The sequence below is a fragment of the Tauraco erythrolophus genome, chromosome 4, assembly GCF_009769465.1.
Source record: "Tauraco erythrolophus isolate bTauEry1 chromosome 4, bTauEry1.pri, whole genome shotgun sequence".
Classification (NCBI taxonomy): Eukaryota; Metazoa; Chordata; class Aves; order Musophagiformes; family Musophagidae; genus Tauraco; species Tauraco erythrolophus.
The window spans coordinates 39345260-39372826 of NC_141468.1; the positions used below are offsets into that span (position 1 = coordinate 39345260).

Sequence of the window (27567 nt, forward strand, 5' to 3'; positions counted from 1 at the left end):
GAACAAAGAGATTTGTTTTTGTTCCTTATTTAATTGCCGTAACTGCACTCTTTCCTGACTAGTGCGTTCGTAGGCATTCATAACTTATTTTGTGTTAGCATTCCAACATCTGGACTTAAGGTCCTTACTAAGTGCCTCCAATCCATAATATGCTCTGGATATCATGTTACATGGAGCTCTTCTTTAAGCAGTTGACTTGGCACATCAAATGTATTGCATCCTATCTTCCTAGCAGAGAAGAAAAATGAATTGGAAAGACCAGGAGCAATAAGGGAAGCGTTGCTGTAGTTACAAAAGGCATCCCACTGCTGCAGGAGAGGTTGACTCAAGTCAGTCCGCTGTGGCGCACAGCGAGGAGGCATGTTTCTGCTCCTTCAGAAAAGAGCAGTATGTGTCCCTGTCTAGCATGTGTGTATTAGCCAGCTGGTGACCTGACCAAGCTCCTGTTTGGCAAATCTGCCCCTTTCATGCATTGATGCATGGACTAATGTGATATCCAGCCCTTCACAAAAGAGAGAAGTCCAGAGAGATGCCATAGATGGATGTCCTACCTCTCTGAGACTGGCCGTTTCAGAGTGCCGAATTCTGTTGTGGGAGTCTTTTTTCCCTCACCAATAAAAATAACTAGGCCTACAGGATAAGGTGTTTCCTTTTCCTCACAAGTGAATAACATCCTGACACCTCCATGCCTCAGGCTTAATGCACACATGAAGAAGTAATTATAGGACAGACTGTTTCCTCCCCAGCTTCCTCCATGATTCAATTGCTTCGCATTCCCATGTACTCCCAGCACTGGTTGACCTGTCCCTCGTCACAGGTGTCCAGGACCCTCGGGACCAGCAATCTGCACAGAAGTGGTGGAGGTGGTATACAACTGTGGGTGTTGTACCTGCTCTAAATTCCCCTTAGAACTCCTTTCATAGATGACTAAATGAGGAATAATTGGGTTCCTGAACACAGGTACCACTGTATCTAACATGGGTGTTTGCCCTCTTGAGGCACAGCATCCTGTGGATTGCTGCTGTGTGCCACTGCAAACCCAGTTGTGAGGTGGACGTGTTAAATGATGGTCTGATCCACAAAACCAAAAGGAAATTCTTCCACAGGAAATGAGGTGAAATATGTGGTTGTGTCTGCTGCAGGCTTTAGGCAAGAGAGTCATTTATCAAGGAGGAAGCTATATCATCCTTCTTGTTAATGCTTTACACATGCATTTTTATTCAAGTGCTTGACAATATCCGTTGTACTTTATGGCTGACAGTAATAGAAATTGCCCCTGTGCTGTAGGATTTGGACTGAAAGTCAGTGAGCCCTTGGCGTTAGAGCCATTACTCTTGCCAAGGCATCAGAGCAGCATTTTTAGGGAAATGTATCCTTGCAAGTACTTCACCGGGGTGCCTAATGCACAGCTGACAGATAAGACAGTGCCTGTGCCAGGCACTGCGGGAAACAGTAGAGCACGCCATCAGATGACAGTGTATCACGCAGGGCAAAGAGGACTTTTCTCAACCCTTTTTCTCCTGACATGTGTGACTGCACATCTGAATAATTTAGGTGAATTTCTGTCTGTGCCACTGCACCTGTGTGCAGTTGTTCTTTCTGCCCCTTCCCGACTCGCTGGCATGCTACTGATCTGTTCGCTGATGCAAAAGTGGATTATAGGGAAACTAGTGGATTATAGGGAAACTAGTGGTTTATGATCATCAAATCTTTTTTGGAAAGGGCTGGTTTCTCTGGATTCCCTCTGTCAGCAATGGAGAGAGGAGCACGTGGCGCTTGGCTGCTCCTCTGAATTGGTGGCTGAAAGAGAAGCAAGATGGAAGGCGAGCTCTCCTAGGCCAGGGTGATAATGCAACTCTACTATAAGGGAACTGGCGTGGATGAAAAACAAACCTTACCCTCGATTCCATCACCTGCTTTTTTTCTTCTGGTTGTAATCAGACCTTGGTCTGGCAGATCGTGCGGCCACATGTGTCTTATCTCTGGAGGGACTAGAAGGAAAGAGCAGGGGGTGGGCAACCAGGGAGAAGAGGAAAGGTGAGACTCTGTATTTTCTCAGTAGCTCCCAGCTGATCAGCTAACAGAGATCAGCCAAAGCTTCAGTCCCTCTGCACTTTAGGTCCCACGACTAGTCTGGTTTGTAATAGCCATCTCAGCCCCTGTCGTATGTTCTTGCCGTCTCCTTCCTCTCACACTGGCAGCAGTGTGGTTGCAGTGAGAGCTGATATGAAGGATAATCTTTTTTACCTCATTAATTTTTACCGAGATCAACACCCTGAGCAGACATAACACATGTTAGCACAGATGTGCAGCTCTAGATCCAGCTTAGGTCAGCTTAAGTTGCACCTCTGCAGCGAGCGAAGGGAAAGTCAAGTGGCGATTGTCATTTGACAGCAAGTGCAAAGATAGGCAATAAGGTTTCCCCTCTCTCGTAACACCAAATTTGATATAATATTACTAACAATTCTGCTTTTGATAGTAGCTGCAATAGATAGGGTCACTGCTGGGTTTCTTTTTTCCTCAAAGAATCACTTAGGTCTTGCTTTCAGAACATAAAGGTGGACTCATCCTCCCACTCCGTTGCTTTGTCTGAATATCAGAGCTTGGGTTTGCCTCCCTGCTGTTGTCTGAGGTCAACTGGCTTGTAGGAAGTGGTGAGTAGCCCACAGTAGAGAAAGCATGGCCAAATACAGTCCTGTCAAAAAAGTTTTTTGTTTTTATTCACAGTGACCACTCCTAGACAGCTTCATCTTAAAATAATATCCCTTCTTTTAAAAGTGCTTTTTTAAAAAACAAAAAACACAGCATGAAAGTAGGTGGTTGCCTGCTTTAGGTTCTTTTTAACAATCCAACTTTGTATTCAAATGCCCTTCCTCTTGTTAAAAAACACCAAACAAACTACTTTTTTTTCCTTTTTTTTTTTGTTAGAGAACTTTTAAAAATTGAGGGTACAAAAAATAATTGAAAAAGATGAATAAGCTGCAGGGCCACTGCGAATTCAGTCACAGAAGAAGGTGAACCACCTTCTCCTTAGATCACTCAAGAATTTAGTGAAAGCTGAGAATAAAATCCCTGTTTCCCAGGTGTGTTTGTACTGTCTTCACCTCTGCCAGGCAGCTCCTCTCTTTCCTGCATGGGTTCTGGCATGGGATACTCAATGCTGCACGAAAAACACATTGTGCAGCGTTTGTCAAGCAGTGGTTCGAGATTTAGATGGACATGATTGATAGAAAGGTCACCATTATGTACTGCACAAGAATGAACACAACTGCACAGCCGTTCATTTGATCAATGCAACCGCTGTTGTGAGCTGTAAATGGCTTCCTTGACTGAATCTTAACAAAAGATGTCTCATATGGAAGAGAGTGCAATATTCTGTCTTTTTATGCAAGAAAGATACAGCTTTCGGAGCCTACCTGACCTTTACTATATTTTATCTTAAGTAAATAGCACACCCATATTCAGATGTTTATGTCTACAGGCTTCAATAAGGAATGACCTTAATGGTGCAGAACCTTGTTCTGTATTTTTGCAGAAGAGTTTTTTAACTTAAAGATTAAAAATCTTCTCATCAAGTAGATTTTTCTATCCTCTTCTGCTCTTCCAAATGTTTCTCGTATAAGCTGCCTGCAACGCGGCAAATGGTTCCACTCCTCCAAATTTATTTTTAAAAAACCCCAAAACATATGGGGAATACAGAGGGAGCATATGCCTGCTAAGTAAAACATCTTGGTAAATAGAGAAGAGCATCCTGCAAATCAGTGTGTTTTACATGTGTCTGTCTAGTGCCAGTGTAAAAAGATAACGACAGGATTTCCTTTTGCCCCTTAGCAAGAACCTTAGGTGCTTGGCCTCTCTCCCCGCATTCAAAGAGCATCAAAGGAGGCTCTTGAGCAATGGCAGAAGGTGTTGGGGTATCCGTCTAGGACAGGAGGAATACAGGGCAGGCATCTAAAATCGCGTTTCCAAAAGGAGACCAGAAACTGATACCAAGATAGTTTGGGATTCATTTGCTTGAGAGCACCATACTAAAGTCACCCCTGCACAGAGAAGTTCAGAGGAAGAACATAGGTGGTGGTGAATCCAGCCCACAGCAGAGACAGATGTAGTTGGCATTCTACAAGCAGGGGCTGGCCAGGCTGTGTGTTCTGTCACATAGCTAGCTAAGATGAGAACGAGTGCGGGTTTCTAATCAGACTGAGTGTCTGAGACGTGCCACAGTGCTGAGCTGGTGGAGTATGTGCTGAGTGACAGCACGAGGAACAGGGACAGCACTTTTTCTTATTATATTTCAGTGAACAAATGCATAGATCTGAAGGTGTAAATTGGAAAAAGTCTGGGACCAGTGAGAATGCTGACAGGTTTGTCAGGTATCTCCCTGCCAGATGCAGCCTCTGCAAGGTTGCTGCTTCTTCTGGATCTGAAGTTGTTACGTCACTGAAAGCTTTTGTTTCTTCCCTTAAATTTCCTTTGATAGTAGTTGTTTAGTTCTTTTTGCTTAGAGATTCAAATTATAAAATTTGTCTAAATCATACTGACTAATGACATATTAAAAAAAAAAATCAGAATTTCCCTTTTGCAGGAAATAGGAAAGTTTTCAACTTTTGTTAACATCTTAATTACAAGCTTTTAATAGATCAAAAGACTGAAACTTTGCAGAGGAGGGAAGTTTTCATTAAAATCATTAGGTGCTTTAAACCTGAAATATATTTGTTCTCCTTTGTTCCACAGGAATGCTTAAGGGCTTTCCTGATTTGTTTAGATTTTTGATTTTTTTTTTTTAATCACCTCTGCTTACACTGTCCATGCAGCTTCATGGCTTGAGGTATGCTTTGAAAGCGTCTTTCCTTTTCTTCCACAAACCTCATGGTTCTGCAGCACCGGCAATGGTACTATTGGCAGGAGCGAGCCCGGTGCAGGCAGTGCCAGGAGGAGGCAGGCTGTCCGGCTCGGCTCAGCATTCCCAGCAGGACACCTGAGGAACAGAGACAGGTCAGGATGAGCGGCACTCTTGGTAGGACGGCAATGAGAGGTTTCTTTGAAAGGAAGAATCCTTTTCAAAGTTGTAAATGTCCTACCCTGAAATTGAAATCTAATACGTTTCTATGAAGACGCAGTTTTTACATCTAGCCTTAATGATGATTCAAGAAAAAAATAATTATTCAGGAGAGTTAAGCTGTTGCAGATGTGCTTCTCACTCAAAGGACATGAGATAGGTCTCCAGTCGTCGTCATCTCCTCACATTACTTCAGTCGGAGACTACCCTAATTCTGGGTGGCTTTTCCACCCACTCTTGAGTTGCTCAAGCAGCTTCTTTGGCTCGAGTGTGAACTGCTTGTGGGTCTGCTGGAAAACTTTTTCCTAGCAAACTGGCTCACAGCCAGATTTTCTATTTGAACTACTGGCTTTTCTGATCTGAATCTCTCCTTCAAGAGTGCCTTATACCTGTGTGGTTAGAGGGGTCTCTCTATGGAAAGTGGGAAAAGCTCACCCGGCTCAGCGGTGAGGACAAGGAGGCTGAGGTCAGCAGCCTGGCTGGGTGCCATGGGCAGTGATCTCCCAGACCAAGGGAGGCTTTTGCCAGCTCCTCTCTCTCAAGCAATTTTGTAAATCCAGCTCTAGAGGGGAAAAAAATGGCTAGTTGTAACTTCTCAGTTCATTTCAGTTATATTTGCAAACAGTTTCAGGGTGATTGACACAGTTTGGGGCAGTTGTTTGTTCTCCAAGCAAATTTACTTTTGTTGTTTGGAGGTAGGGAGAGGATGCTCCTGGTAAGGTTAGCTGGACTCATCTGCAGCAGGATCTGGATGTTACAATTTTGTTGAGTTTTCTGACCAACCTTTCTTCACGCATGAGGTTAATTTGTTTTCTCATGAGTCAAAACCAATGCTAATTTGGGATGAAAATGAGTTTTACAGATAAGGAAAGAATTGTTACCTGGAACAGTGTGTCAGAAAGACTTGTCTTGCAAGACACTTAAATACTATCTGAGCACTTAGTGTCTTTGCTTTCCATTCTAGATAAAGAGTTCATTTTTTTTCTTCCTAACAGCAGTTCATACCTTCAAAGTAGATAAAAACACATTATATTCAAAACCCTCTCAGCATCTCCTGGCTGTCTTACTCTTGTTCTCGTAACCTGAAAGTCTGTGTAAACAAGTAAATCTGTATCTCCAAACTTTTTGACGAGTCTACTTGGCTTAGAATTTGTAACTTGCCTTTGGACTTCAGACATTCAGACCTTGCTATTTGTAGTACAATAGTGTTTAGAAATACAATGTGGAACACTGGGATCATACAGTTTCCAACCGTGTGCGAAGGTGGAACAAAATCTATGGGAATAGTCTTGTCCCCTTCTGAACAGCACTTTTGCACATGCTCACAAAGAGATCGTGCCTCCTGTATGGTGGTGAGTCAGCTAAAGACCACTGCCTCAAACACAATTAGTGTTTGATGTGCGTTGTGTTACTGCCTACAGTCACATCTGGGTTTGGTACTTTGCTCAGCACCGCACAGACATGCAGTAGATTGGAAGTAGAAGCTGGATTATAGATGACTGTCCTGAGGAGGGTGCAACTAGTTGGTTGTTGGATGGAGAAACTGCAGAGGAGGTCTTTCAGACGTGCCCAGTTCGGATGTGACTAATCTACAATTTTAGACTTGTCAGGTGTCTGCGTTGCATGTACAGAATCGACAAGGATGACTGAAACTTCTTTCAAATGCACTTTTCATTTGTTTCGGTTTTTTAGGTGGCTGGATTATGACAAACTATGAGGATGCCAAAGTGATAAAGCAGTAGATTAGCACTAAGGTGGAAATATCTATCCAGGTAGAGAGGACAGGACTGATCCTTCAGTAGACACTCTGTACTTTGACAGAGTAGATGCAGGAAGGAAGTGATGGCCAAAATGCAGGTTTGTGCAAACTGGAAAGGTTAAATTCTTTTTTAAATGGGTTATTGATGTTTAAGGTTCCTCTTAAAACCCTTTAAGGTTTGTTGACAGATTTAAATGGAATGGGAATAGAATACTTTGAGGCTAAGGACTGCAGGTAACTTAAAACTGAAGGTCATCTGGATTTCAGTTATCTACTATCTGTTGATAAGCTCGAGTAACTTTAATAGCTTGCTATCTTACAGTTTTCTTTTCCAGGAACTGACCTGGTTTCTCCTTATCTCTCTATCTACTTTTGTTTTATAAGTATTTCTGATGTGAACTTTAGTAATTTAATTGAAGCAGAAGTAGTGATTCGCTTGTCTAGAACGCACTGGCATCTCTCTCTACTCCCCTTGCCCCTTTCCAGGAGATGCTCTCCAGCCCTTTGGTCACAGCAACCACTTTCAGGGAGGGGGCACACGTTCTTGTCAGCAGTTTGGCCATTGCGCCCGTGGATTTGCCCAGGCTGAGTAGATGTGTACTGCCCACACTTCATGACTTTTTGCTCCTTGGTTAATCCTTTCATTTCAGCTCTTTTCCCAGTACTGACAACTGACTCAAGCTCATCTTTGTTTCAGGAGAAAAGAGCAGGCCTAAGGTAAACATTTGGAAATTTAGCACTGTTGTAAAACCAGTATCAGGAGTATTCAGAATATTCCTGTCATCCTTAGCTGGGGATAAAGCCTCCTTTGTCAAATTGTCAGAAGCCTGTGAGACTCATATCACTTGCTGGCATGTCTAGTTTGTCCTTTCAAGTATCTTTGCTTTTTTCCCCAGTTGGTGTCCATGTTTACTGCATTTATTCTTTCCAAAAACTCCCCTTGTTTTTTGCGCATGTCTGGAGGACGTGCTTCTTACGAGATGGAGATTTCTCCATTGTAGGTGTCACATCTTTCATTTCCTCACTAAGAAGACACACCACTTTCTGTGAATTACCGAACTAACTTTTCTTCCTAGAATAATAAATAACTAATTCTGCATGTTGCCACTTTGCCGTCCAGCTGCTATGGCTGCTGATGCACTTCTGAAAACTGGCATTTTATATATATGAAAATTAAGTGGCTCAGGTTCAATTTGCTTAGCCATGGAAAGGGCCTAGGAGCTGCTGCTCCTGCCCTGCCCTTTGCAGCCCTTCTCCTTTACTCACTTGAGCAGGGCTTTTGCTACCAGAATGTCTACTTCCAAGGGGAGCTAGACTAAAAACATAGACAATAATAGGGTTTTTCACAGAGTGGTTTTTTATAAAGGAATACTAAACTAAGTAGCACATGAAGGATTTGTCCCTTGGCCTTTCACTGCAAGTGCCCTAAGTGGCACATCTGTTTCCTACAGCTGTTCTTGGTGTCTTTGTTTCCATAGAGCAGTCATCAGAGCCCTGCTGGAAACTCTAACCACCTGTATGTCTCTTGGAGAGAGACATTTGTGGAATAGACAAATTAGTGAATTAATGCAGGAAGACGATGCAGATAGTGGGTTCTACAAATCATCAACTTTAAATTTTGCTGGTTCTGATATTTCAGCTCATAGAAAAAGTATGAGTGATTCTTTTTTTTTTTAATTTCTAACAGATTGAAGATTGTTGCCAGGGGAGCTGGAAATATGCAAATTATTTTAACCCAAAGTTCACTTACTAGAGGATACAATTCTTCATCTTACTGTTGAGTGAGCGAGCAATGGTTACCTACAAAGAATCTCACAGTGGTTATTTTTTTTCTCTTCCTTTTAGCAGGAATCTGGGGAGGGGGTTTTCTTTTCCTTCTGCTGTAACAACTGAAGCTAAACTTGATTAAGTGCGATCCACAATCCAATTTGTACTTCCTTGTAGCAGGAAGATGGAACAAAGAACCTGCTCTGTGACACTGAAGGATTTGTTTTTTCTCAGCTGCTGTTAGTGGAGTCTGAGGCTCTGAGTAATTGGGTTCCAACTTGTCAGAAAACCTTTCTTTGAGGTAGATATTTTATTTTCTCATTTATAAATGCCATCTTTTAACAAATCAGAGCAGTACATAGACAAATGTATTTGAAGCTTGGCAGAATTTATATCATCTTATTAATTTGGTGACATCCAAAAATACCTGGCTGTTCCTATTGTTTGTTTGATAGTTATAATCAACCAACATGCTGATTATCATTTTATGTTTTTTTAGGATTCTCACAGACAGAATAAGTTCTTCTTTCATGATGGGAGTTACTGTTTTGTTTAATTAGTAAAAATACTAATTTTTTCTGCTCAAAGTTTGGCATATGAAACTTTTTTTTTCATTCCCAGAATGCAATGTTGTCATGTTTCTTGAATCATCTATTGAGTCAAATTCAGTATTATTTGTTATGTGAAATTGAGGCAAAACACTGAAATATCTTTTTGGATAATATAGTCATGCTGAGAGGACCAGTAATCACACAAAAGGACTTTCCTTTCGCAGACTCAGGCCGTGTCTCTACTAAAAGATGATGCAGATCAAGCTCCATCTGGTCTGACAGATCTATTCCTTAGCAAGGCTTGTGTTCGTACAGATAAGTCTGTACAAGAAATATGAAGGGTAGTGATACGATTTAGGTCAAAGATTTATTGGTCGTAGACATCATCCTTCACTCAGCACTGAGTGGGTGAGGGAGGAGCTCCAGTCCCCCACTGCCACGGGGACACCTCACCGATGCAAGGTGATGGCAACCATCCTCAGTCCACACCGTCCCCTGGGCCCTGCAGTTGGCAAGGAGTGCACTCATGGGCAGGGGCTAACGCTGTGCCCAGCAGTGTGCCAACAGCTAAACCAGACTGTGCAGCTCCAGTGTGTCACCTGAGACAGTGTCTTTGTCCCACTTCTTTGGCTACAGTAGGCAGGACCTTATGGAACTACAAGGATGTACTCAGGTGAGTAATTGGCATAGGATGTGGGCATAAAGTTTTAAAACTGGTGTTGAAGGCATCACAGAGTCATAACTGTTTGTCTCAGTGAAGAAGAGGAGCATCATGGATCTGTTGCATAAAAAAAATAGAAAGTTGTTTTAGAAGAAAAACACAAAAGTGCTCAATATGTTAAATTGGCATTTTTAGGAGTTAAATGTGCCAAAGATAAATGAGCAATAGAGAAAGTATTTTGCTGCATGTTAGACAGGTTGGGCTGAAAAGGGATGCGGGTAAAATCCTGGCACACAGAGCACAAATTGCGGTTTCCTTTTTGTCCTTAACTGGACTGTGACTTCACCCTGGGACTTAAAAAGCTGTCGCTGAAAGTCATGGCTAGGTCAAATGCATGCTCTTATTTATGGCATGCGGCGGGGTGTGTGTCGTACTAAAAATGTTTTACTGACCTCTTAAAGATGTGCCATGCATGGAGAATCATTGTCACAGGATGTAGGGAGGGCATCTTCTCTAGTTATTAATTCCTGAGTCTTATTGCAGTGATAGTCATCAACGTACAGGAGAGGCCGTATCTGATTGATGTGCAGATTTCATGGCTTTCCCACTCGTCCTGCTGCTCAGGAGTTCCTGCCCTGTGCTACTACCAGCATAACTCTCATCTTAACAGCTATGTCACCTGCCAGAGGTGCAGAAAATTTATTTTTTGTCAAGAAAAGACACACATCTCAGCATTTAGTTTATAGAAAAAGCCTTTAGACATTTTCAGTTGTCAGCTGTCCACCTGAGATATTAAGAAGGAAGGGTTTTATTGTGGCAGAGCTTAACAAAATGAAATGATGCTCACGTCTGTGTGATAGGGATGTTTCTGCTTCTCTGGAGGTAAAGGATGTGTGCCAGCACCAAGCCTGGGGTCATTTCAGGAAGGCACTGGTGGATGGGTGACGAAGTGTCTGTCACAGAGCGGATGCTTCTGACTGCCTGGAGTCAGCTCCATCCTCAGCCTTGCGGCAGCTGGGACACCAGCTTAAACTGGCTTCACTCAGCTTACGTATAAGGAAGCTGATGAAGATCATTAGGTTTTTGTTACTGTTCTGATCGTGACAAACTGGTCTTTTTTTCTGCTGCATATTTGCCTTTATACTGTGTTCTGCACTTTGAAGGAACTTTAGAAGAACCTTTTGAAAGCAGATACTGCAGCTACCAAATATTTTTGTGCTTGGTGCACAGACTCTACAGTGAGGTCATACGTACACTGCTTGTTGGAAGTACTGGTGCAGCACCTAGTAGTTGACTACTTGTTTCTGCTTGATCTTTGCTAGGGCAGAAAGATGCGAAATGTCATGTTACATCTTTAAAGACAATAAATTCTTGGAGGTTGGGGTAACAGAGGACAGAAAAGGCATCTAAAATGAGGTACTGAAGGAATGGAGTTGCCTTGAATTATTTCCAGGGTAACTGAGACCTTGCTTTTACTACAGATCTTATTTTCTCAACCGCACTTGCATATTATTCTGAAAGTCATAGCAATTATGAAAGTGTGAAATCTGTTTTTAGATATTTTTACCATCTAAGTTTAATTAGAGGAGGAATGAGTTAATAAAAACACTAAAATAATTTTTGAGTGCTCGAAGGGGGTGAAAAAAGTGGACCTGAATCTGCCATGTTGAGATCATTAAGCAGTGTCAGGCAGGACTCAGAACTCTCTAGTGCTTCAGCAGCTCCTGCACACTCAGAATGCCGTCTCCAAAGTGCAGCTCAAAATGGGAAAGGAAAGAACTACCACATCTTCTGTCTGCCTTACAATTTCCTCTTTCTTGCTGCTGCTTACATGAGAAATTGCTAAAACCGATTCAGCAGTGACCAAATATGGTTGCATGTGGGAAAGAAAAGATTATATCCAAAAGTCCTCCATGACAAGAATGGGTTTGTTTAACAAGCTTGTCTGCATTTTAGAACAAAGTCGACGATGGTGATCTCAGGGTTTATAAACCCTTGTACACCCAGCATTTGTTTCACATTGAGCCATCAACTTTTAAGACTACCAACTGCTGCCCCTTTTGTTCTCCATTTCTTGCCATTGGTTGCTGTAGTCTGATGGGCACATCACTCATCGCAGAGGAGCCCTTCGGAGGCAGCAGCCCACACCCCACTGTAAGGAGACTCCATGGCCAGTTGGCCACCACATCTAGTAGCTGAGGAGCTTAGGGCTGCGGGCCCAGAAATACCCACTGGAGGTGGGGTAGTGGGCCTGGAAATTTAATTGAGATGAGACTGTTTTGGGAAATGCTTATTAAGATACGTTTTCTTGACTTCTTTGCACTCTCATATTCATTTCTATATATGTAGAGGCTTGGTGATGGTTTACCTTGTATTGCTTGTTTCATTGTGCAGATAATTAGCTCTATAAACTGTGCCTTGAGTAGTAGGAAACTTTGTAACTATGTTCACAAGTCTGTTCTGCCTTTAAAAGAAAGTAACAAAACACAAACCAAGGAGAAATTAATATACTAATTTTAAAAAGCAAGCATTATGAGTTCTTCATTAAAATAGTGAATTCACAGGTAGAGAATATCTACAAAAATAAGGAGGTATTTTTTTGAAGTTCCTCATGGCCTGAAATGAAAGCTTACATATATGTAATATACATATGGAAAGATAAAACCTGCCAGCAGTTTGTATATGAAGAGCAAGAGAATTGACTGTCACTCAGAAAAATGATACCTTGTAGTTTGATTTAATTTATAATACAGATACAACATTTTAGGAACAGTAAAACCACCTCACTTGTACAGCAGTGGTATGTTTGCTTCAGAACAGCTTCTCTGCTGATCCCCAAAGATCATCCCCTTCATAAGGCTGTTTCTCCCATAGTCCCAGTCTTGTAGGACTCATACCTGCGTGCAGGCTCCACCGCTCTTTAGCCTGGCCACCTCCACCCTGCCCATGTCACGCTGCCGTCAATGCAAAGCGGGCAGCCTCTCCAAAGAGTTTGTGCATGTTCCTGCCAAGCCTGGTGAGAATATCATATTTCACTCACCAGCGTAAGCTACTGCTAGAAATGATCTTTGTTACAGCTACCAACTTTTGAGAAGGTTCAAGAAGAGATTGAGGCTGATCTGTAATGGCACCGACATGAGTGGTCTGAGGTACGCCTGCCGTTCTCGTCCTGCTCTGACAATATCTGTGGAGGCTAACCAGGAGGAAACACTTCTTTTCCCTCTATGGGTTAGTCCTTCTGTCTTTCTGCAGAAATTCTGGCACTGAGACATGGTGACCTGAGAGGGTTGTGTAGCCTGGATGTAAGAGGGAAAAAGACTGCCTGCTTTTGATAGCAGTATGTACTTTGGATGAGCGTAAGCTTCTTGTAAGTTTAGGTAAAGATAGTAATACCAGCATGAGTAAAGTTAGTGACAAATCTCTGTTGATTTCAGGGAGATCAGAATTTAGCTTACAAGCCTCGATCTTTTGCTGACATGAACTTTCTGGGAGATGTGAGCTTGACCATCAGTTGATTTAATGCTCTAGCAATGAAGAGATTCTTTTGTCTCAATTTTTGAAGTGATGTAACTGAAATAACATTTCCTCAGGTGCTAGTTCAAGTGTAGAATTTATGATCTAAACACAGAAGAGCAAGCATGTTACAAGGATATAGCATAGAGCATGTACTGGGTGAATTCTGTTGAACAGTTAAGAGGCAGTCTGTGTTCTGGCAAGAAAGAATTTCTATACAGAGAAAATAGCCAGAAGGAAGGATACATTTCATCTACAGATTAGAGCAATCACAGCACTCTGTAATAACCAAATTAAATAATAAACTTATAGGAAGGGGTATGCTTTTTTCTTGCAGAATGCTCTTGTCAATCTGGCATTCCAGACATTGCTGCAAAGAATTATTCAGAGGAGAGCCATGAGTCATTTTTCTGTTCCGCTGGCAGATACTTCATTGTTAAGAAGAGGTGAAAGATTTGGGCATACTGAGCTTCATTTAATTTTCACATGTGCCCAAAATTGAAGTCTGCAAGGAAAGGCTCATGGTTTCGTTAGCAAGCATAAAAAGCCCGGATGGTCTTAATCCTTCAGAAGCTTCAGAATAAGTTGTCACATTGATCTTGACAGTTTAGATGGTCTAAATAAATTTTTAGACACCTACTGCATCATCGCCTGTCTGCTTGGCAGACAAAGATGCCCACAGACTCCTTGTCTGTCTCTTTCTCTTTTTTTTTTTTGTTCCCTTCCTCTCTAAGGCTACAGGCCTTTGCCATGAATGCCATGGTTGGGGTAGTCTCTGCTTTGTTTTGTTCTTCTTACTGTGTTTGGGGCTTGTTTAATGTGGATTCTTTGCTCTTCTTTTACGTGCTGGTGGTTTGCAGAGCTGATTGCTCATCCGGAGGTGGGGCAGTTGGATTGCAGGAGAGCATCTGCTCCCGCAGCGGGAGGTGAGGGCTGGGTCAGGCTGGTGAAAGACCTTGCATCAGATCATTGAGGCAAAGGAGGCATCTTGCGCTCTGCTGTTTTCTTCTGGTTGGGAGTGTTTCTGGGGTGAGCTGGGATGTTACTGTTGAGCAAAACAACATTCCCTCTCCTCTAACAGGTAGAAGATTTTGTCCTCAGAGTCCCAGCTCCTGTGACCAGGAGGATAAAGTATGCCGTGCTCAAGTTTCGGTGGAACGTAGTGCCAGCACTAAGTTATGGGTGCAAAGGAGCAGCTGCCGCAGAAGCAGTGGCACTCAAAATGTGGTGCAGGCAGAGTGCCTGCCGAAAACCCACGGTCGCTTGGCAGTAGTGCTGTGGCAAGAAGGTCCTGCCAAGTCATGAGCTGGCGTGCTGCCCTCCATTCAGGCTCGGACTGTAGGCAGCCAAGTGACCAGCAGCTGTGGCTGTGAATAGCAGGAGGGCGTTAGTCCAGGAACAACAAGAAGAAAGCTTCTTCAGCTACGTATAGAGGTTTTCTTGGCTCTTCCAGACATGTCTTCCCATTTCAAGGGAACTGGAAGGTGCTCTAATGCAACCACCCCTTTTGGATCTCATCCCCCAGTTACATGGTTCTGTCGGGGGTCATGTTGTTGCTCAGTCTGTGACTGCAGTAGGTAGGAGTGTGTTTGCTTGAATGAGTAGAATGAAGTTTGCAGCTGCAAGGAGAGAATTCGTTCTTTCTCTGCTCTCTTTGTTTCAGCACAACAACTGAAGCAACCTGTAGATAATTGTATTCATCCTGCAAATGGCTTCTACACTAGCTTTCTTGCTAATGACTGCACAAGGACTGTTATCTCTAAGCGTGCCAAAGTGCTTGAATGAACGAGGTTTACAGTTTTTAAAGGGGTTGACAGATGTCAACAGGGGCTTCAGATTCCTGACCCTTTGTTACAGCCCTTTAGATACCAGGCATGGTTCTTACTCCCTATCCATTTCCACAGGCTACTACAGCCTGGAGATGTGTTCTGTCAAAGGCAACCTCAACCACATCCCCCAAAACCCTCAAAAAAAACAGAAAGTCTGACATGAATTCTCTGGGAAGTGGCACAAAGCCAAACAGTAAATTTAGAGCTGGGGTGTGCATTGCAGAGGTTCCACTTTAAGCGGCAACATGCATAAAGCTGTATGCTCAACATCTTAAGTGAAATCGACTGGGAGGGAGAAGAAAGTCCACAAAGTTCTGGCATCCTAAGCACAAGGGCATTCCTATCTCTGCAGCCACACTTCTTACTTTCATGTTGAACGCAGGGAAGTGATTTCCACTGGTCTGTCATAGAAAGTTAATGTTGTGGGACAGGCTCATGATCTATTTAAAGGCATTTCTGCAGCAGTCTGTGAGATCCTCACCCCAGCATCTCTCATCAGCTGTCAGGCTGGTGGAATTTCCTGGCTTTGAAGTGCTTGTGGTCCGGGGAAAATGGCAGTGAGGACCTGGAAGAGAGTGTAAGCCAGACTCCCTGCTGACCACAAAGCTTCCCTGGCCATTTGTCATAGAAACACTTAAATAGCTTTCTAGCTATGGCTCTGAGAAATAAAGCTTGTCCAGCACTATTACCTTTAGGCAGTGTATCTCAGAGAGGAGTATCCGCAGCTGGGCCAGAGCACCCACCACAGGCCTGATACCTCTCATCATCTTTATCTTCTTGTCTGCTGAGAGGCAGAATAACGTCCCTGGCAGGTTGTGGGGCATCAATCCTAGGGATGACATGACATTAGGGACTACTGATTGTGCACAGGGGTGCCTCCAGACCCCCCTCACTGATTCCTGCTGCGGTTTCTCTGCTGGCAATGTACTCGGTAGTCTGGAGCTAAGCACTTTGTCCTCAAACAAAACCTAAACTGCAGAATGTTGGCCAGCTGCATTCAGCTGGACCAAAGCTCTGCCCAAAAGCAGGTCCGTATGAAGGCAGAAGGCTGGGATGAAACTGGAAAGATCAGTCCCCGATGCAGCACCCTGGCACCTAGCAGCAGCCCCAGACCTGAGCCATTCTTAGACTAAGCAACTGAGGCACAGTGAGAGTCATGTAAGGCTCAAGTGTCTTCAGGGAGGAACTGCAAGATGATTAATGCTCCGATATCTGCATAATTACAGGTGCATGTTGATCACCAGATGATATCTAGACTGAATTTAAGGTCTGAATCTTTTCCTATGGAATATGATCGGGATATCATAAATGTGAGAATGAGAGAGATATGTGTTGATAGCTCAGAGGGGAAAAAAATGACAAAATTGTAATGTTTTGGAAATAGAGTCTAAGACACCATACATTGTCCGCCATGCTTTGATGAGACATTTCTGAACTAATTTAAAATTTAAATTTTTTTGTAAAGGCGGTATTTAAAGAAGATGGGAGGCAATATGGGTTTGTCTAAAGTTACCGAGCAGATAAAGACCTGCAAGCATAACTGTGCCTTGTGAGAGCCTATTCATGCTCTCAAATAATTCTGACGAGCTGCTTGCTTCTATAATCGTTCACAGGATGGGGCCCTGGGGCTGTTTGTATTATTATCCAGTAATACTACTGCATTAATGTGTCTGCGTAGTTTGTATATTGTAATAATGACTTAAATATAGCTCAGTGCCGGGCAGGGTGAGACAGCAGGTGGGAGGTTTGCAGTGCAGCCAGAGGGGTGACCAGGGAGGGGTGTCTGACTCTGCAGCACCTTCTAGGCCTTTGAGCAAACCAAAAATCATGGCAGGGCCTGCTCTGCGAGCACAAAAGTTAATTCCACTTAAACAGGACTTAAGGGTGGCAAGCTGCAACAGCTCATGGGCTGGCTCGGGTGGGAAGCAGCTCACAGCCCCACAAAGCTTTCCTTAGAGTTGCTTTGGCCAAGAGGTGTTCCAGGCCAGGCTGGATGAGACTTGAGCAGCCTGGTCTAGTGGAGGGTGTCCCTGCCTGTGGCAGGGGGGTTGGACTAGATGATCTTTAAGGTCCCCTCTAACGCTAACCATTCTATGATTCTATAAGAGCTGGTAATGAGGGTCTGCAGTGGTCTGGAAGGCATCAGGGTCGACAGGACCGGGCGCAACATGGCACAGTGTGCTGGGGCACTGCGCACTACGGGCGGGACACAGCGGGCCGGGGGGTGCTGCAGCGGGGTGGCAGTCTGCTGTGCACAGTGTTGGTCTGGCAAGCGGGCTGGTTTGGGTAATACTGCTATTTACGAGGTGTGCGGCATCTGAGGTCAGGAGGGGGCTTGCCATGGCTTTCAGGGGTATCTGATGGAACCTGGTGCTTTGGCATGTGTAGAAGCAAAGGTGCCGAGTTTTGTTGCTTGCTGGTGGGTGACCAGATCATCATTGTGGGTCACATTGCGGTATGTCTCACCACGAGTCTTCAGGTGGGGGCAACTGGCCTATAACTGGTTACACATATCTCTGCCAGGGTAATACGGTGTGTTACTGCAGTGACGTGTAAGTCGTTATTTGTAATACTCTACTGAGAGCAAAGAGGTACCTTGATGAGCTTATTTCTGATTATGATTTGGTGATGTCCATAGTTCAGCTTCATCCACTCTGTACTTAACTCTCAGAACAGCTATAATCTTGTCTCCTTGTTTTCATAGTGCTCTGATTAACCTCTTGTCAGGAGAAATACAAGTTTTGTTGAAAAGTTAGAGTTATATCTTGAAGACTGCCACAACCAAAACCTAATTTTATACTTAATGCCATGGTTCTAGAGGATAGTGGCAATGAGGGCATAACTGAAATAATTTTTAACATGAAAATCTTTAGAAATAAAACTTTACTCAGAGGTTATTGATTTAATTACGGTCACATTAGCTGCTTCCTTGTTTTTGGTCATGTGTGCAAATCTTGGACAAAGGGTGGGAGGTTTTTTCCATTCGATGTGAATTCAGTCTGTTCAAGCTGCAGTGTAAATGGATGGGACTCCTTTTGAACCAGCCCTTGGCCAGAAAACCAGTGAGTGTGTTTCAAAGCTGCTGTACGGAGAAGGAGGAGGTGTTAATTTGTCCGGGGTTAAAATGTGCTGTTCCCGGTACGAAATAGCCTGGCAATCATTTGACATCAGACACCCCACAGAGCAGAATAGGACAATGTCATTGTCCATTACAGCTGATATCAGTTCAACTTTGAATTTAAATGTGCCAGCAAAATAGGGTAAAGACAAGCACCCTTCTGTTGCCTGCTGCACCTGTCTCCGTATCTATGGAGTTTGGGCTCTACTAGTTTTTAACTTGGCACCTTCTCGACATATTTGGTATTTATTTCTTTGAATACAGTGCAACAGTTTTCCATGCTGCTCTTTGTAGCCCTAGGGAAATCACTCATGTGGACTGGTTAGAGAAGATGGCGTTGCCTCGGTGTGTTTTTCTGTAGCAGTAGGTAATTGGTAGACTGTGTTGGTCAATAGTACTTGGACAGTTGTGATTTTGTGATGCACAGCCACGCAGGCTGGCTGGCTCTTATGCCAATGTTTGTTGGAGGTTTATTGTTAGTTTTGTGGGTTTTTTTAAAATCCACAGCTTTCTCGTATCAGAAAATGAAAATCACAACATTTGCTGATCTGATTTCTTATTCATTGCCATCTCCTCAGCCTGCCAGTATGACATTATACTTGTTATTAGTAAAAGAGGAATTAAAAAGTGCAGGAGCAGAAGGATGGGAAAGACTGGAAGGAGAACTGCTATGCTGAAGTCTCTTCTGGAGAGATTTTGGTCAGCCGGCATGACTGAGACTTACTCCTCCCCTTTTTCTCCTCCAGTGGGAGGCCAGAGGCTCAGCCTTTTGGACCCAGCACGTTCTTTCTCCTTGCCGAGATTCAAATAGCCAGAAATTGTGGAACTTCCTTCATAAGGCTGCAGTCCCCCTGTACCCCTAACTTAGAACCTTACTCAGAGTTTGGACACCTCCAGCACTATCAGCTTTCAGAGGTCATACTCCAATTTTGTTTTCTAATACACAAATTGAAAGGAAGTCACTGCTGTCCACTGGAAATCCAGACAGCATCAGAAAGCTAATGCATTTTCTCATATTGTATCTGTCATCCCTTGTTCATTGTTTCCTGTATCTGTATTCATATATTCCTGTTTCTAAAATCTTTCGCTTTCCTGTTGCTATGGTAAAAGCCTGCCTAAAAAAGAAGAATTATAACAGCAAGATCCACTGACCTACAAAATAATCAGAACATAGTTCCTCTGTACAGAGCTCTGCTTTTAAAGTAACTGGTAGAAAATCTGTAGTGCGTAAGGGAGATGGCCAAAGTACAGGGATAATGTACATGGATTTTGATTTAGTCAAAAGTCCAGCTTATGGGCAAAATTGCTGCTTCTGGTCAGTGAATCTGTACAGCTGGTTTCCTTTACACAGGAATTTTCCATGATCGCAATAGTAAAACTCATGGCCACCCAAAAAAGCAGCCTTGGGTTTTCATTTCTGTTAATAACCTTCCAGCTCCAATGTGATTTTCTCCTCTGTGTACGTGAATGTCATTGATACAGTGTTGTATTACAGTGGCTCATCCTTGCTGGAGGCATGGTCCTTTTCCAACAAACTGATTTGAAATGAAATGAAAACCAAACCATGAATTTTTTGGTTCACCTCCCAGACTGTAAAAATGGATGGTCTCATTAATGATTAACACAGCAGTTGGTAGCTCATAGGAGGTCTGGAAGAAAACACTGCAGTGTCTCCCTCCTCCAGTAATATATTGGCTTAACAGTTTTCTATGCTCAACCTACCTTATTTCACTATATACGTTTAAATCCCAGCAGAATGAATCTCTGCCTTCATACCTGGTTTAAGATCAGTAAGGATGCATTAGTTCCTAGTTGCATCAGATAATTTTTTGCAATTTTATTACTACTTACTGGTTTGCACTTCTCTGTGCTGTTAGCAGTGGGTTTTAAAATGCTTTTCTGTTTCAAACCAGTGAGGCATCAAAGATTTCCAACATCTTCTTACCCATAGCATAGTTACATCATTAGGAATCAAGTAAAAGTTCACAACAATTTTGCATTTACATGGACATCACTTCTGGCATATAATTTTGCTATCAGTAAGTCCTCGTTATAGCATTAAACTGTTTAAAAATATGTACATATATTGTGGTCACAAAACATTTACCTCCCATGTTTACTCCACAATGTTGGATTACAATGTGCCTGGGCAGCTGACAAAATTCTAATGAACCAGTCTCTCAAAAGAACCAGAGGGATGTTTTTAGACAAAGTGTTCTCAGAATGTGATTAACTGCTTAGTACTCAAGAAATAAAAGTGCTAAAAAAAAAAAAAAACCAAAAAAAAAACACTAAAAGAAAAACCCTACCAAATAGCAATTTTGCATATCACAACAGCAGACAAAACAGTGGTAAGAAATCTGAGGCTTTTGCCTGTTACTCTAGACGGTCACTGGGGGCATATATTCTCTTATAAATGGACTGCTTTTGTTTCGTGTTAATAAATACACCTCAGTCTCTGGAACCTTGTGCAAATTTTCAAATAGCTATCTCTAAATAAAGGTCCACTTTTTTCTCTATATTCACTGTAAAATATGGGTGAATGCATGTATAGTACACCAGTTCCCTCCATGGCAGAGATGAGGCAGATGCAGAAGTGTGTGCAGTTATGGTGGATAATGCCTTCAGAGTTTATCACAAGGTTGTTTCCATGGTGTACATGATGATAGCAACCAGCATGGTCCACCTGGCAGTAAGCAGACTGATCCCAGCCCAGAGGGTGCCTGTTTAGCCTGCCTTTTTTCAGGGCAGCAAAAGGATCTGCTGCTCAAATGGTTGCACAGCATCTCCTGCAAGGATGTCCCTCCAAACCAGATGTTCATGCTCGTGCCAGTAAGAAGATGGGAGTGGAAGGAGTAGGCAGGTCTTCTGCTCACATGAGCCCAGCAGAGTCCTGAGCCCTATTGTGAGACATATAGCAGGTGGGAGGATGCTGTGGCCTGGGGCATTAGTGTGTGGTGGCCAAAACAAGACCTGCCACTGCTGCGTCCTACACAGGACCTGAAATCCAGATCCAGCTGGTGTAGCTGCAGAGGCTGAAGTACGCTGGAGTGTTTGTAGTTTTGGCTGATATGCTCAATTCTCATTTGCTTTTACTGACCTGAGTGGATATGTGCTTCTTTCATTAGAGATCCGAGCTCAACTCATCGAGCAGCAAAAATGCCTGGAGCAGCAGACTGAAATGAGAGTGCAGCTTCTTCAGGATCTGCAGGATTTCTTCCGCAAGAAGTCGGAAATAGAGATGGAGTATTCCCGAAACTTGGAAAAATTGGCAGAGAGGTTCATGGCAAAAACAAGAAGTACAAAGGACCATCAGCAGTACAAGTAAGAGAGGTTTCCTTCCCCCTTGACCACGATAGCCATTGCTGGAGTGCTGTGCTGCTCTTCGCTTCTGCTGGTTTTGAGTACTGCTAGATTGAGCAAACTGCTAGGTTTGTGTTCAAAGACACGTTTAAAATTCTCACCCCTATTTAGCAGTGTAGCAGTTCTTATTGCAAATGAAGGTAGCCGGGTGCCTAAATATTGTTTTGTTGGTTTGGCCCTCTGCAATTATTCATATAAGCTTCTGACAAGTGGTTTCAGTTTCTTAAAAGGTAGGCTGCACACGTATTATCCCTAACCTACCATATGGAGTTTAAACCACGCGGAACATAGCCAGTATGTAGAAGAGATGCAGAGCCTCAAAAGGGCGTGAAAGCTGTGTGTTGATCTGTTGCAGTGACGTTGATAGGATTTGAAAGTGTCTAAATACAGGTCAGTCACCATTACAAAAAAACAGACCAGGAATTTTGGAAAAAAAGGCATCAAGAAGGACAACTGTTTTGATTTGTTGTTGCATGTGAACTTGTGTTGCCTCTTGATCCCTCTTATTCCTGAAAATGAAGATGATGTGAATGATATGCCTTGCTTACAATTTAACATATCCCTTTCATGGCATAGTAAGTCATGTGCAAAACAAAAGTGGCCAAGTAGTATCTGGCAAAATGTGTGTACAGCGTGTTTTCTGAAATGTTTCAAATGCAGTACTTGTTGGCATAGTCTCTCCTGCTTATTTTTTCTGACTTGAGCTGATTAATGAATGCATTTGCCTGGCACTGTTATGCTTACGGGTGTAAAACAATATTTTGTGCTGCGTCCTGCACTTGGGTCACAACAACCCCATGCAACGCTACAGCCTAGGGGAAGACTGGCTGGAAAGCTGCCCAGCGGAAAAGGACCTGGGGTGTTGGTCAACAGTCGGCTGAACATGAGCCAGCAGTGTGCTCAGGTGGCCCAGAAGGCCAACAGCATCCTGGCTTCTATCAGGAATAGTGTGGCCAGCAGGACTAGGGAAGTGATCATCCCTTACTGGTGAGGCCACATCTCAAATACTGTGTTAAATTTTGGGCCCCTCACTACAAGAAAGATATTGAGGTGCTGGAAAGTGTCCAAAGAAGGGCTACAAAGCTGGTGAAGTGTCTAGAGCACAAATGTTTTGAGGAGCAGCTGAGGGAAACGGGGTTGTTTAGCTTGGAGAAAAGGATGCTCAGAGAAGACTTTATCGCTCTCTACAGCTACCTGAAAGGAGGTTGTAGCGAGGTGGATGTCGATCTCTTCTCCCAAGTAAAAAGCGAAGGACAAGAGGAAATGGCCTCAAGTTGCGCTAGGGGAGGTTTAGATTGGATATTAGGAAAAATGTCTTAACTGAAAGGGTTGTCAAGCATTGGAACAAGCTGCCCATGGAAACAGTTGAGTCACCATCCCTGGAGGTATTTAGGTGTAGATGTGGTGCTTAGGGACATGGTTTAGTGGTGAAATTAACAGTGCTAGGTTAACGGTTGGACTCGATGATCTTAAAGATCCTTTTCAATCTAAATGATTCTATGATTCTATGTTGTGTTTCTAAAACTGAAAAATACGTACCTTTTTCCGCTGTCCAGTACATGCTGTGCCAGAGATACACAGACAGAGCTTTTGTTTCAGGAGAAAAATGTTTTCCAAACACATCTGGCAAAGGAAAGGTTGATCCAAATACAGCTTGCACAGTTCAAAGAGCAATAACATGTATTTCTTAAAATAGTGACTCAGTGATTCCCTGAAATAACCAACGTGTGCATATGTCACCACTTCAGAGAGCGCTCTGGCTTCTGTTCAGCTTGTGGCAAAATCTTTTTGCCTTGTGCATACAAACATCTTTCCTCGTTCTTTAACGTGTTAAATCCCGACTGGCAGATGTGCACGAGGGTCATGACTGGAGTCCTGCCTTCGGCTTTGTTCTGCAATTCTCTGATTGCTTTGAGAAGAGGTTGCAGCAAAAGTCACTTTAACTGGTCGTCCCCATGCTGCTCCCACCATTCCCCCAAGAACAGGCAGAGAAGTCTGTAGGATTGGCTTTCAGACATGCAAAAGTAGTGAGGATCAAGTAATATAAGTGTGGCCCTTCAGGGGTGCTCATGTTGGTCGACCTGGCTGATAAAATCCTGAAGCTCCTTGCTGTAAGACTGTTAAGATGTCCGTCTCAAACAAAATGGGAAAGTTCCCTTAACTCGTTTCTGATTCATACCAAAGCAAAGCACTCATGATCAAGGAAAGACTTTTGTCTATTAATCATTTGTTGTTCCTGTGATTCTGGGAGTGAAAGCTGAAGGAAGACAATTAGATGAGGAATTAAAGGGCATATTTCTAACAGTGAGAACAGTTAATTATTAGAACAGTTTTACCAACAGTTGAAGGAGTTTCTCCTTCAATTCATCGCCGCCTCTGGCTGTTTTATCTTTGTGTGCTTGATCCTTTTGACTATAGGAGAATCCCTGCACAAGAGGAAAAAAAGAAAAGAGCGGCAAGTTTCTAGAGCACTTAGTTGCAAGGCAAACTTGAAATTAAAATTTCCACAAAATCATAAGACCAATTTTATAAATAGGTTTTTGTTGCCTGGGAAAGAGTTGTTGAACTACCTGTATTTTTATTTTGCTTTGTGTAAAAGTAATGAGAAATCATCTGGAATTTCACTTTTTACAATATTAAAAACTTGAAGTGGGCCCACAATGCAAAAAGTCTGTCAAGAAAATTCAGAACTGGACCGCTGCCGACACAGTCCAGTCCTGCTGTTTGTCTTGTAACTGAACCATCTGGGACTGGCAGTAGCAGTGTATTTATGAGAGCTGTGAATTTATGAATGCTGATCACAGAGTACCTATGCTTGTGACATTTCCTTCTGCTTTTATAGCAGCCATACAAATCCATTGCAGTGAAACAGCTACACCTATAATTTTGCTCATGAAGGATTTGGGATGCGCTTGCAGTGCTTGTTTATTTCTAACGTCAAAAATTAATTACTGTTACTCTTTCAGCAGTGACCTTTATTGATTTTGAATATTTACATGTACTTCATCTGTAAGCAACTGTAGGCTTTGTGGCAAGATTTTTTTTTATACTCTCAGGTAGCTTGCAGTGTTCTGAATTCTTACACTTTTTCAGTATTTTTGTATCCAGGCCTCATGGGTTTTGTAGAACATGTCTTAAAGGAGTGATCTGAATTTTGCCTAACTCGAATTATTCCAGGAAGAGATTGACTGATTGTTCAGAAGTAGCCATTTTTTCTTAACAAGTTATGACTGTGAATGTCAAGGGGATGTTTGTGTTAATAATGTAACTTTTTCATTTCTATACATAATACATGTGTGTATCTTCTCCTTAGGAAAGACCAGAACCTCTTGTCGCCAGTGAATTGCTGGTACTTACTCCTGAACCAAGTGAGAAGGAAAGCAAAGACCATGCAACACTGAGTGATATCTACCTGAACAATGTGATCATGCGGTTCATGCAGATAAGCGAAGACTCCACCAGAATGTTCAAGAAGGTAATGCCTCTCCTGCAGTCCTCCAGCTGGCTTGTAAGATGCATGAGGGAGGCAAAAGCGTCCTAATAGGTAGCATTTGAGAAGTTTCAGCACACGTAGCATAAAATCTGTTTTAGCACACATATAAATTCTTCATGACTGTTCTTGCAGAGCAAATCCTTAGTGCTGAAATGCCTGGGAACCTACTGTGTATGCTGGTGACCTTAAGAGCTGAATTGCAAATATCCAAAAGGCAGGGAAAAAAAGGCCTGTTCTTCTCTCAAAAGCATGCTTGTCTACCCATGCAGAAAGAAAACAGTTTTCACTTAGGACTACCAAATAGTAATGCTATATTAATGAATTATTTGTAAAAACAGTGTTTCATTGAAACTCTGTCATGAGAGAAACGAATTCAAGCCAAAGTATGGGTGTGCCTTGGCATAAAGATGGTGGCGTATGCTGCAATTCTCCTCAAAGTGTTTCCTTTCCTTCCCAATGTTAAACATGAACATACACTTTTGACAGTACTTCTATTAGGTCATTTAAGCATGGTCTCTCTGTGTGTTTGTCCTTGTACGTGCCTATTACGTGTTTTTGTAACACATGCAATGTGTAAATCTCTCTTGTGCTAAGCAACTGCTCTAGGCAGCGTTAGTTTGGAGATCTACATAATGTGTTTGCAATCATTGTTGTTATAATGTTCCGAAGTAAAACAAATTATAAATGCACATCCGTCAGTCACAGTGGGATGCTGGTAGGCAAGTGTCATACGAAAAAGAGTTCGAAAAGAATAAAGGTTAAAGAATGTAAAGTGTGTGACTAAATGATGGCAAGGGTACCAGATTAATGCTTTCAAATAGAGAACCGATTTCACATATACCTGACCACAATCCTAGATAGATGGCAATGGGAGAGAAGAATCATTTAGGGAGCGCACAGGTTGTACTTGGAGGAAAACAAGTGAAAACATGAATCAATTTATTGGTATGCATTAAAACCTGTAACGGTACTAGAGTTGACATTTATAGTTCCTCGATCAGTATGGTCCATTCACATAATAGGTCTGATGCATAGACTGCAGTTCACAAACCACTAAACTTACCAATGTGGAGATTATTACAGAAGTTGAAAAGATAATGATAGAAGAAATTTGAACATGCTGCAGTACTGTCTAGGGCAGTATCTCAGACTTACATGGACTAGAATTTTTCTGTATTGAATCTGGAATAGTTTTTTCAGTTATTTATGTTATCCAGAAATCTCTCTTTACTAGGTGTGCATTATTGGACTAGGCTGTTTGCTTTCAGAGTATGTTCAGTTCTTTAGCACTGAATCTTGCTTTTTCTTTCCCTTCTGTCGTGGGTTAGGCCGCTCTGCCAACCAAACCGCACACCCCCCCCCCGCCGTCCAGTCGTTCACTCACCCTCCCCCAGCCCCAGGGATGAGGGAGAGAATTAAAGGAAAATGGGATACCCAGGGTTGAGATAAGAACAATTAATACAGATGATTTACACACAGTGTAGATGCTCACCCCCCTCTTATGCGAAGCCCGTCTCATCCCAAAGAAGAGGAAGAGAGATGCTCCGAGAGTGGGAGTACTGGGAGAGAGAGAAAAAAAAAGGCAATAGAGCAAAAGTGCAGCAAGCGCAAAAGAGCAGAAGCGTCGAAAGAGCCAAAGCGCAAAAAGCCCTTCTTCCGGCTGCCCCTCACTTTTATACTGGGCATGACGCTGCATGATATGGAATACTAATTGGCCAGTTTGGCCCTCAATCTTAAGTCCAAGTACAAATCGTAAGGAGAGTCGTGGACCCCTTGTCCTGGCTATGCTCCCCCTTGTCCTGTTGTGCTCCTGCACACTGGCAAGAACATGGCAAGCTGAAAAGTCCTTGAGACCTCAGTGCCTACTACAAACATCAGCTTGCTATCAGCATTCTTCTCAGAGCGAGCCTCTGAGTAAAACCAAAACATGGAGCTCTTCTAGGTGCTAAAAAGAAGAGCTAACTCTGTCCCAGCTAAAACCAGGACACCTTCTCCCCAGATGCACTGTACAAAAATATCTAGATAAAGTTTTCTGTGGAGAAGTGTATGCCTTCTTTATTCACTCATAACTTATTAATGGAGATTGCTGTAGCTTACCTGTCAGAAGGAGGAAAATATGTGAATGTTTTCAGTGCATGAAACAGGAGGCGTATTGTCCATCTTCCTTGCAGACTTGTCTCTTTCCTCCATATTGTGCGCAGGAACATGTAACATTTCAGATTTTCTTTTTCCAAAATAGCTTCTTGAAGAAGAGGAAGCAGCTGCTCTTGCCTTTTTATCCTTAGCTTGGATCTTCTGAAGGGGAAAGAAGAGAAATTAAATTGAGGGAGTCATGTTGTGCGTAACCTGGAGCCCACATTAGTGGAGCCCAGATCCTCAGCAGCCCTATCCTACCTTTCAGCAGGGTTTGCCCGCTGACACTTAGCAGGACAGTGTCACATCAAACAGCTGTTAGGT

General features: G+C 42.8%; 1 protein-coding gene across 1 annotated transcript in view; it reads left to right on the plus strand.

Annotated features, from left to right (window-relative positions):
* Positions 1-27567, plus strand: part of SRGAP1 (SLIT-ROBO Rho GTPase activating protein 1) — a 156750-nt gene that overhangs the window by 60620 nt on the left and 68563 nt on the right. The window contains 3 exon segments of the mRNA XM_086609868.1: positions 21383-21578; positions 24931-24989; positions 24992-25092. Coding sequence (XP_086465994.1) covers positions 21383-21578; positions 24931-24989; positions 24992-25092 — 356 coding nt within the window.